General features: G+C 43.1%; 2 protein-coding genes across 4 annotated transcripts; both read left to right on the forward strand.

The window, feature by feature from the left end:
• The first annotated feature begins 24 nt into the window (after positions 1-24).
• rad23ab (RAD23 homolog A, nucleotide excision repair protein b) lies at positions 25-6943 on the forward strand. 3 transcript variants are annotated; one of them, XM_027010700.3, is made up of 10 exons: positions 25-228; positions 1257-1338; positions 1554-1633; positions 1914-2323; positions 3296-3342; positions 3439-3566; positions 3672-3762; positions 4647-4813; positions 4895-5035; positions 5293-6943. In XM_027010700.3, the coding sequence occupies exons 1-10, from the start codon at positions 160-162 to the stop codon at positions 5404-5406; spliced, it is 1329 nt and encodes a 442-aa protein (XP_026866501.2). In that variant the 5' UTR covers positions 25-159; the 3' UTR covers positions 5407-6943. The 3 variants fall into 3 exon arrangements, with proteins under 3 accessions (XP_026866501.2, XP_081564196.1, XP_035379177.1); XM_081708070.1 differs by lacking the exon at positions 25-228 and adding an exon at positions 355-573; XM_035523284.2 differs by lacking the exon at positions 25-228 and adding an exon at positions 355-562.
• Positions 6944-8593: 1650 nt separating this feature from the next.
• LOC113577809 (kelch-like protein 24) lies at positions 8594-11403 on the forward strand. Its single transcript, XM_027010681.3, has 3 exons — positions 8594-9661; positions 10021-10429; positions 10927-11403. The coding sequence occupies exons 1-3, from the start codon at positions 8674-8676 to the stop codon at positions 11231-11233; spliced, it is 1704 nt and encodes a 567-aa protein (XP_026866482.3). The 5' UTR covers positions 8594-8673; the 3' UTR covers positions 11234-11403.
• Positions 11404-11421: the final 18 nt, after the last annotated feature.

The raw sequence follows: 11421 nt of genomic DNA on the forward strand, positions 1-11421 counted from the left end.
CCGGCGTGTCTTGTCCCCGGCCGCAAGTAGATGGCGTGGTACCGCAGGAGCGCTTCAGAAAGCTGAGTCACATCTAAATGCTGTGGCTGGTAACGGTTACAGCCAAGAGACGTGAATTCCTGCGTGTGTGTGTCTGTATAGCTAGCTCGCCATTTAACGATGCTGACGATTACGTTGAAAACTCTACAGCAGCAAACGTTTAAGATACAAATAGACGAAGGACTCACGGTAAGTGGGCGTTTTTTGAAGTTGAGGGGCCAGCTGAGTAAATTATGCCACCGTGGGGAGAGGGGGGTTTTCTGGGATGAGCCGGGGCCTCGGCGCGGACAACTTGGCTGCTCAAATGTGGTGAGGGATGCCTGTTTTTTTTTAAAAAAACGGCACAGTTTCGCAGGTACAAAATGGACAAGTTTTTGCAAAAAACAAACAAACGAAACAAAAAAACAAACGAAAAAAAAACCGCCACGTCAAAGGCTAACGCCACGGAGGACGGCGAAGTGTTTCAATAGGCACCAACTTTTCGCCTCAGAATGACGACGCACTATCGACCCAGCCTCTCCAGGTCATGTTTTGGTAGCTACATAATGTTTTTTTTCCCCCAAAAAATGCCTGTGGAGGACGATTTTCAACCCGTGTCGATGGGTGTGTTGGTACAGATTAGCTAGCTAGCTAACTGTCTTAGTGCCATAACTATTCGGGTGGTATTTAGCCGTTTAAAAACAGTTACAGCACCGTAAACCTCGAGGTTACCGCTGATTTAATTGTTGTTAATGGCGTTGTTGGATGTGTGGCTATATGGTTTGATACTGTGTAAATTTAAAAAACAAACTTTGAGGCATGTTGTTTTTTTTGTAAAGTATGGACACCATTCATTTAGATGGGCAAACGTACTTGGGGAGCTTTGCAACAGGAATTGGCCAATTATCTTAAAGAACACAGTGGATTAAGAAAAGATTTACTTTACTTTTGGTGCATAATGCATTTGAATATCCTGTCATCATTATCTTGTGTTTTGCATCAGTAGAGGATAATTAATTATAGGCAATAATGTGACACCACTGACAGCATTCCATATAAGAGTAAAATCTTGCCTTAATTATTAACAAAATGTGCATGTGTAGATATGCATTTGAAATTTCGTCCTATAAAATGTAGCTACATGGCCACCCTGGAGATGTACATTGAACTGAGTTAACTTAATACTTTAGATTTAGTCCAGTGCCTTTATTAGAATCATTACTGAATTTCCATGACAGGTACGTGCTCTCAAGGAAAAGATAGAATCGGAAAAGGGAAAAGAAGCATACCCTGTAGTTGGCCAGAAGCTCATCTATGCAGGTAACAGCTCCATCATCATCTTCTCATTTTTTTATGGTTTGTTCTTATATTTGCCTTATTTCATATCTTATTTATTTTTGGTAAGTCCTGCTGTAAATAGTGTATACAGCTTATTTCTGATGAGTAATATAATTTATATGTATATACGAGAGAGAGAGATATGAGTAATACATTTTAATTTAAAGTGAAATTTAACCGGCACTCATTCATTTTAGGTAAAATCCTGAATGATGACATACCATTGAAGGAATACAAAATAGAGGAGAAGAACTTTGTGGTGGTCATGGTAACTAAGGTAGGATTTTTCTAATTAAACTAGCTACGTTTTATTTATGTATTTAATTAATGAAAAACACAAATGGAACAAATTTAGTGTTGTCCCCATTAGCAACTGTAATAACCTGCCCAGCCTGTAGAGGTTCCCAAGTGACAGTGTTTAAAAATGCAGGACAAAACAGAACAGATGTGGGTCACTATGGCCATTGATAAATGCAACTCTTTCCTGATTTGCATCATTTTTAAATATAAGGTCGCAGAAATTGGCTTCCGAGCAGCTGCGTTTTCTCTCTCTCCAGCCAAAACCAACTGCACCTCCACAGCCGGCAGCAGCTCCTCCTGTAGTTGCCGTTCCCGTCCCTGACGTCTCCCCTCAGCCTGTCTCCACACCTGCTCCCCCTGCATCTGAGCCTGTAGTCCCCGAACCTTCCCCTGCATGTGCGCCTGACCTCGCCCCCGCCCCGCTCCCCACACCTGCACCAACACCCACATCCGTGCCCGCAACCACCCCTCTCCCTGTACAACCTGCACCAACAGCGGAGCCTCCTGCTCCGCCGGCCACAGCGCCCCCTGCTGCCCCGGATGCTACGGTAGACCGAGACTCGACCGAGACAGTGAGTGCAAACCCAGAGCCCGCACTAGTGGAGCAGCCGCAGACAGCAAATCCTGAGCAGTCTTCCATTCCGGCTGAGGCCCAGCCAGCTGCCAGGTGTGGCCTCAGGATTTGGTCTTACCGTGGTTATTCTTTTATCCTTTTGCATTCAGAGAACAGTCTTGTCTAGTATTGATTAGTTATAACATTATTTGTGTCAGTCTGAAGCTCAGTATATGAAGTATGGTATGTTCCTCTATATTCATGCAGGCCTGTTGTTTTCCACAACATTTGGTTCAGTTTATGTGGTAGTTATTTCTTGAAATGGTCAATATGGTGTATCAGAACAAGGATAGTAGTTAAACTACAATGCTGAGGTTAGTAGCGTCTGGATGTAAAGGGTCATTGCCATAATTTATGGATTTTTTACATGACTGACTGTGGATTTTTTTTTATAGATGTAATTTAAGAGCACCATTTATAAATGGCACATCACATTCAGTTGCTTCATATTTTGAAGAAATAGTAACAAAGTAAAATAAACTTTCCACTTTCTGGGCTGTGGCTTCACAAAGTATTTTTTATTTTTTGATTAAAAATTGACATTAAAAACAAGGGTTGAGAGGTTTGCACCTAAGATGCTGCTAATCTAATGATTCCAGACTGAGAAACATCACAGTAAAGTCAGTGGAGAGCAATGGGTTGTGAAAAAATTATAAGTAATATAATATTGTAATATACAACAAAATGTAATGATTCAACCAACATAAACATCACACAAACCTAAAGCCAGCTATGTCTGTCTATCTATCTATCTATCTATCTATCTATCTATCTATCTATCTATCTATCTAGTAGAGCTCTGGGCTGGAGTTTGGTCTGTTTGGTTACAGAATGATAAACCTGACATTTCCTTTTTTTTTCTGGTCTGCATAATTTAGCATTTCATTCATTTATTTATTTGATCATTTTATTGTTATTTGAATAATATACTTTCTCATTATGTAAACTTAAATGTTTAATCTTTACAATATAAAGCGCTTTGAGATCTAAAAACTAAAATTATTATTTTTGTTTCCACTCTTCTAGCATTATCGATGAATTGGGTCTTCTAGAGGAAGCAGCATCGATTCTTGGTTAGTGACCGATTTTGTCACTTTTTGACAGTTTACTAATGGAGTTCAGAAAGATTAGCCTGTACTATTAAACCTCTTTTCGTTCATGCTGGTTAGTCACGGGGCAGGCGTATGAGAATTTGGTGGCAGAGATCATGTCCATGGGCTACGAGAGGGAGCAGGTCATCGCTGCTTTGAGAGCCAGCTACAACAACCCTGACCGGGCAGTGGAATACCTCCTCATGGTGCGAGACTTCTTCAACATATCAGAAACGCCCCTTAGATTCACTGGGTGATGACAAACCGATCAGTAAGAGAGTAATTTTACACCTCAATATGTGCTCTCAAAGGGGATTCCTACTGAACTGGAGCAGCCTCCACAAGAAGTAGTGCGACCCACCCCGGCAACGGAAAGACCTCAGCCCCCTCCAGCAGCCACTGGTAAGCCCACAGTGCTGTTCCTGTGGTAACGAGTTAGAATGTCACATAGATACGAACTTGCCTTCGCCCCAAGCGCCAGCCAAGTCTCCGACCTTTGCTTTGATTGGGCGAAACATCCAGGGGCGGGGAAAGTCCAAATATGCGCAATTGTTTTCTAACGTTTACCCGCTGTGTAGAATCCTGGCTTTTATTATTATCTCAAACTGTTATTATGTCTTGAATCAAGTAAGCCAGAATAACATTTGTGTATTTGGAGGACATCAGAATGTAAGTGTGCCACATTGGACACCTAGGTTACCTGAATTTTTCATTTCCAGAATTCCAAAAACCGTTACTCAGACCACTGAGGAAGAAACCACCTGTCTTTGTTTAGAAATGCACGCTACGGTAACATTTAGCTGTTTCTATGAACTTTCTGAATGGTGAATTACATTGTGGCATAATCTGACAAAAATGTTCTGTGCTACATCTTTTCCTTTGTAATGCTGGCATACGTACGGCATGTTTGTACTACTTAGCTATGGCCATAATCCAACCAACGTGCTGGCCTTGTGTGTCGCATGGGGTTAAAAGAAAAGGGCAACGATGACATCGTACTGCGTTCCTTTTTAAAGTTTTACTGTACCGAGTACTCGTAATATTCTTACTAGAACGTTCTAGCCAATATTCCAATACACAAGGTAGCCAATCGAAATATAGCCAGAGTCCTGTTGTGTTTTTTGATAGTGAGAATAAAATAGATTGAGTATCTGATGAGAACAATACTTGTGATACACTTCAAAAGCAGGCCTTTTGTGATGACGCTCAATGCTGACTTTGGTCCATTGGTGCTTTGTTTGTGCCTGGGGCAGACCTCTGTACAGCCCTCTCTATACTGTGAACAGGTGCGATGTCTGCGCTCCCCCAGGACCCACCTGCGTCAGGTAACCCTCTGGAGTTCCTGAGGAACCAGCCGCAGTTCCAACAAATGCGTCAGATCATCCAACAGAACCCTGCCCTCCTACCCGCCTTACTGCAGCAGCTGGGCCGAGACAACCCTCAGCTACTGCAGGTGACGGATGCTCTAAGCCGAACGTCTTTAGACGTGCTGCGTGCGGTTGGACGTGCTCAAAAACGCCGGTCTCGTTCACAGCAAATAACGCAGCACCAGGAGAGATTTGTGCAGATGCTTAACGAACCACCGGCTGGAGAGGCAGAGGTGGCAGAGACACAGGGCGCTCCTCAGACGAGCTACATCCAGGTCACCCAGCAGGAAAAAGAGGCTATCGAGAGGGTAGGAACACCTCAGACATTTTTTAAACAAGTCATGCATCATTTTCTTCATGGCGCAAAGCATGAGATGCAGCAATGTGTGATGGTATTTAGAGTTATATAACCAAAGATGCATTGGGGTAACACTAGCTCTTCCAGTAAAACATGCATGTTTACTACTCAATCTTTTTGTGATCTTAAAGATAGAGACCTAGAGTACTAGGGTGGTACATGTTTGATTAAGAGTATTCTTCTCGTGTCTTTGTTTATGTTCTGCAGTTAAAAGCCTTGGGGTTTCCAGAGGGACTAGTCATCCAGGCTTATTTCGCCTGTGAAAAAAACGAGAACCTAGCTGCCAATTTCCTGCTCCAGCAGACCTTTGACGACGAGTGAACGTGGAACCCAGACTGGGATCTCTAGGGGGCGACAGAGATAATGGAAGCACTAGTTTGTGTGTAGCATGCGTGCGTTTTGCGGAGAGTTTGGGAGAAGTTTTTAAATGAGACTGCGACTGTGGTACCCTGTTAGTCATGAAGAGAAAAGCCATGTGTGACTTACACTAATATGAGAGGCCTGATCCGTCCCCATCTGTATTAGATGAGTTCACTCCTGGACATTAGGCTGTGGGTCTGTTTCTGCTGCTGTTACTGAGTGTGCTGTGTGTGGGTTTGCAGGTTTTTATCTCTGCTCTTTAATTTATTGCGATTAAATTCTGCCAAGAGACCCCCCCAGTATCATCTCGAGTCCCTTGCATAAGGCTGGTCTGTGCCTCATCTTCATGCTGCTCTTAAATGAAAGAATCTTCAGTTTGTTTTATAATAGTCACAAATTGCTGTTTTTGCCTGACTCTGTAGTACGTAATATTTGGGAATATTATTCTCAAGAGTACCATCATCTCTTGACAAAGGTTTGACAGTGTTTGGTGTCCTATTTGGGGATTTCAATAAATGAAAACTCAAAACGTTCTGATATTCTCCGTCTAATGGAGCCATGGATAAAATATTTACATTTAACATTAATTTACCTATAAGTCAAAAAAAAAAAAAAAATCATCATATGTATCATCGTATCTTGATAATTCAAAATAAGTCGTTTACATTATAACACCAAATTCGTAAATTCAACGAATACTCTAGTATTTTGAGAAAATGCATTTTTGTTTCCAAAGATTGGAGAATACTTGGGGAAGAGGCTGTGAAAATAAATTGAGTTGTGACAAACTTTGGTTTTCTTCACTATTATAATGGAACTCCTTTATTTTCCATTTGTAAATCACAAAAGCAAACCAATAATTGCCACAAGTCTAACTCCTTTTCCACACTTGCTTTCAGTTCCTTGTATCGCAAACGTAGATATTCAAATTACATATACAAATTATGCATTATAAAGTTAATGATGTGTACTTTTTGGTGCTGTATGGACTATCACTAGAGCCACTGTTGTATGTACTCTGATATTACAACTAGTGCCAAATGCATCTGATTGTATAGCTTTAAAACAAGAATGGCTAATGAATAAACAAAAATACTTTATAATCACCATGCTCAAACATCAATATATGAAACAAAATTATATATTTTTTATTTGTGTCTTGCATTATCTCTTAGAAGAATGTGTGGGCTTTTGTTTGTTTTGAATTTACAATGCTTGAATTTGGCTCAGATTTTTCTGTACAATATGTAAAAGCTCATTTGCTTTTTGTAAAAAATGTGTAATTTACATTGGAGGATTGTTTCCTGTTGAATGAGTTGGAAAAGATACTATTTTAACTCTTCTCATGGTTTCTGAATTTGAATTCAGGTTTGCTGTATTCTGAGGGAGTTGATTTTTAAAATGGGTCTTAAATGTATCAACAAGTCAAGGCTGATAAACTGGCTGTAACAGATTTACTGTCTCAGCAGGAAATAAACAGCTTTTACAAAGCTTTCAATTACACCTTCCTTCCATGAAAATACCTGCATTACATACACTCACCGTTTGGTTTATTAGAAGCACTTTGAGGGTGTAGTTAGAATTTACAGCCCATCTATTACTATATGTAAATTGTGTTTTTTTATGTGCCACTGATTTGAGATGGGTCCATCCAGGTAAGGGAGGTCCTTTAGCCAAGAAACTGACTTTCATGAAGGTAAACAGATGGGCTAATTTTACACTGAATTAATTTTACACTGAAACACATCCTGTTTCTTTGTGTAACCCCAAAACCTTCACTGAAACCTCTACATCGCTCTTTGTCTATATGTAGAGACAACAAAAAAGACAGTTCTGCTTGAGGAAACAACATTGAAGCAATGAAACATTAACATGGTACGTGCACAACAAAAATAAGACATGGAACTGGAAAAATGGTGGGAGGGTTATAAACAGAAAAGCATTATGACAGTAGACGTTTCTAAAACACTAATTAACCAAAAAGGGAGGCAACTAACCATCTAACATTTAAAACATTACAGTTAAATGAAACAAAAAAAAGCTGTGGAGAGCCTCATGGCATTCTGGCAGTCTGCCATCCATACGGGAAGGTCCCTACTGGACTGCTGCTACACAGCCACACCCCACCCCACACCGAAGGGTCAGCTGTCCTAGCAACCCACATTGTCCTGACAAAGTTCCTCCAAGCACTCAGGTTGGCGTGCCTTCCATGCTGCAGCCTCTCCGCATCCTCGAGTCCCTTCCTGTGGCGTGGGATATACAGCCATACTAGTGAACCTTGAGAGAGTGACAGTCTTTGTTCTGCCATGCACTGTTGGCAGAAGTGCATGTACAGCTCTATATTATTGTGTGTGGTAGCCTGGCCGTAGAGCCCATGTGCTGTGTTGCTGGTGCTACATGAGTCCTCTTTGTGTGCTCTGGAGAGTGAGGGCCACTAACTGGCACTGGTTCTGCATTTTCAGCTCCTCCAGATTCGACAGCTTCGTCCACGGAAAGCGAGGGCCACACTGCCAGCTCTCACTGCCTTGGCGATGGTTGCTTGGACACTGGCGGGCGTGGCGAGTCGCACGTGCTGCCTCAGCTCTTCTGGCATCAGCGCATTCAGGAAGTGCTCTAGCACTAACCGTTCCTGTGCAGCCTGCAGGTACGGCTGCCGAATCGTCATGCACTGCGTGCAGTATGGGTCCGAGGGGCCCTTGACATTGTAGCGTGGAAAGTAGATGTCATCTCTGTTGCCTCTCCTTTGCCTGGTGCCAGCCAGGCTCCGCTGCTGAGCCTCGTCATGCTGCTCTCCTTACCAGTCTTCCCCAGCCACCCACCTCACACTTGGCTGGCTGGATCCACGGGTGTGTGTTTTATTATATGTTAGGACTAATGCTGCAGAATGTAATGCAATTTTTCTGTGGTGAATTGTTGTATTGGTAATAGCGCGCATAAAATGCATATAATGTAAAGATTATTACATATGACAGATGTTTACGTTGATTGTGGAACTACGGAACCTTCCATACAAGTATCACACAGATGTTCTAAATGTATTATGTGCTTTGGAATACTGTTTGCATTTGCTTGCTGTGCCACTCTGTTTGTAGCTATATTTAGCCCTTGTTTTTCCCCCGGAATATGATCCCATTCCCATGTGGTGTCAGTGAAAGGCTAGTAGAAGTTATATATATCATAGTTGTGATAGACCAAGCCGTGAAGGTGGAAGAGGGTGGGCGCAGAGACATGGCGTCTAGAAACCCGCAGGTTAAAAGCGAATGTCCAGGTCCTGGGACAGAGACAGGTTTATTCGGGAAAGGTCACACCACTGAGGAAGATATCCGTGAGGAGCGCCACAAGGATGGTAATGATCTAGTGCCAGATACCGTGCTCCAGGTAGAGTCCGAATCCTTTTTCGTCAACCGTGAGAACCTGGCCCAGCTGAGCCCCTACTTCCAAGCCCTGTTCTTTGGTGGAGGTCGAGAGAGCAACAGGAGGCATATTGAAATCAAAGGTGTAGATTTGGAAAACTTCCGCAGCCTCATGGAATATGCTCAGAGCTTCAGATTACAACTCGACAGGAAGAATGTGTTGGGAGTCCTAGAGACATCGAACTACCTGCAGTTGGAGAAGGCCAGGCTACTTTGCTGCAAGTTCCTGGAGAGAGAGCTGCACCTGAGCAACTGTTTAGGCATGATGGCCTATGCATGGCAGCTGGGATGTCTTGAGCTATACACTGCTGCACGCGAAGTGGTCCTCACCCACTTGCCAGCTTTAGCCTCTGAGGAGGACTTCCTGTATCTCTCCAAAGAGACTATCGCTGACCTTCTTGCTAGTGATAAACTTTTTGTTCCACGGGAGGACTTGGCCTTTGAGGTTATGTTGCGATGGGCAACCTTTGACCCTAACCGTGAAGACGACTTCCTGGAGTTGGCTGGGCTAGTTAGACCGGAGAGTTTGAGTCTGCCCTACATCACAGACCTCCTGACAAAGATGAAAAGTTCAGACCCTCGTGCCAAACTCATCTGCAAACTGAATGACCACCTGCCCAGCAGTTGGACTATGGGCAGATCTGTCCCCAGAACATGCTCAAGAGAGATGCTGTTTTTGCTTGGTGGACCACATGAGCAGGACCACCAGTCTCTTTATCAGTTCAACCCACGCAGTGGAAGGTGGCAGTCCTGCCCGCCCTTAGAGAGAAAGTGCCTGATACAGTACTCTGTTGCAGTAGTAGGTAATACACCTAAGTAAGAAGGTTCTGTCATTTTTCTAGTATTTATTTAAAGTCTGGCATGAATATTTAGCTGGATCGACAATGATTTTATATAAGCAGTAATTATTTTAGCATATGTGTACTCAGCCCTGCCTCAGGAGATCCAACCTCCTGCAGAACTGAATTGCAGGATGGAGCTTCTGAACAATGTAGGCAAGCATGGTGCACCTGCCTGCAATGTTCAGAGACTTGTTCCTTGTTATCTGGATCATCAACAGTAGATACGATTTGCAACAAAACACTGCAGGGGTGTAGTTCTCCTGGAGCAGGCCTGGACTCCAAAACACCTCAGACTGACCAACACCGTTATCTTCTCTAAGGGGACAACGTGCTGGTGACCGGCGGCTATTTCCGAGATGTTCTGTGGTACAGTGTTGACTGGGTGCGAATTTACCAATGTAGCAGCGAGCGGTGGGTAGACGGTCCAGCACTGCAAAAGTCCAGGCACAGCCACTGCTCGGTCGGACTGACTCTCCAGGTCTTTGTGATGGGAGGCAGCATGGATGAGGGGCCCGTGGCCACCGTGGAAAGACTGGTGCTGGGAACGGATGGCTGGGACAGTGTTAGCCCCATGATGCAGGCTGTGGAAAGGGCAGCAGTGGTTGCCATGGGCTCCTGCATCTATGTGGCTTGTGGTCTGGATGAGAACGGGGAAGTGTACAGGGGCATTCAGAGGTACAAACCAGAAGCTGACCAATGGGATGTGGTGTCTTATTCACCCTTTCCACGGTAAGAAAACTGAACACGAGTGTTTTTGCAAAAAGCCTGACCCTCAAAATATGGAACTTATGTTAGTGTATGGTAATACACTGAAATATGCGTGGTGCAGCAGTAGGTGCCAGACTTTCACAAAGACAGAAAATTTATTTGGAATGAAATATAGTGATTTAACTGGATGAAATGGCTTCCACTGCTTGTCTCTAGGCAGAAATTCCTGCCTAACCATTACAACTGCCCAGTGTGGCATATTGCTATGGTTGTGTTATGACCAGCTACTTGATTATTGGCTAGTCATTTAACAAACCCACATGAATACACATGCATGCACACCCTGTGTTTGTGATTAAGCACCATAGGTTAAAGCTGAACTCTGGTGGAGTATTCTTTAAAGTTTTGAGATACATGGCTAGTAAAAAAATGTGTCCTCATTTTTTATGTTGTAAATAACAATACCTCAGCACAGTTACGATGCATGTGTGGCCTCTTTTTCTCATTCGCAATCTCAGTTATGATCTTCTTGCCACTGAGCTCAACGGCGCCCTCTATCTGCTGGGAGGTAAGGCTCTTCGTCTGGACATTGACACTGATGAGTGGACTCTTCTGGAAGAGGAGTGTCTGGACAGAAAGTTCTTCACAGGCTGTGCTACTGTGAATGGGCAGATCTACTTGATCAGTGAGAGAAAGATCAACAGAGTTTCCACAAACATGGTACTCTTAGACCCATATACTGACACATGTTTAGAAATAGATAATGCAATACCGTGCCCTGTTCCAATACGGGGTTGCGTCACAGTTCGGATGACAGGCAGGTGAACCTCGAAGAGCAGTGGGCTGAAGTCTGCTTTGCTTCTCTAGATCATTATTATAAATAACAGCAACACTGCACTATGCATCATTTTGTTATTTCCTTTACAGTGTTGATATGAACGCCTTTAAAAAATGTTTCTATGCTAAAAGATTATAAAATATTATATATATAAATAAAACTTTGTGATGGTATA

This window comes from Electrophorus electricus, chromosome 26 (assembly GCF_041902795.1).
Source record: "Electrophorus electricus isolate QZ-2024a chromosome 26, ASM4190279v1, whole genome shotgun sequence".
Taxonomy (NCBI): domain Eukaryota; kingdom Metazoa; phylum Chordata; class Actinopteri; order Gymnotiformes; family Gymnotidae; genus Electrophorus; species Electrophorus electricus.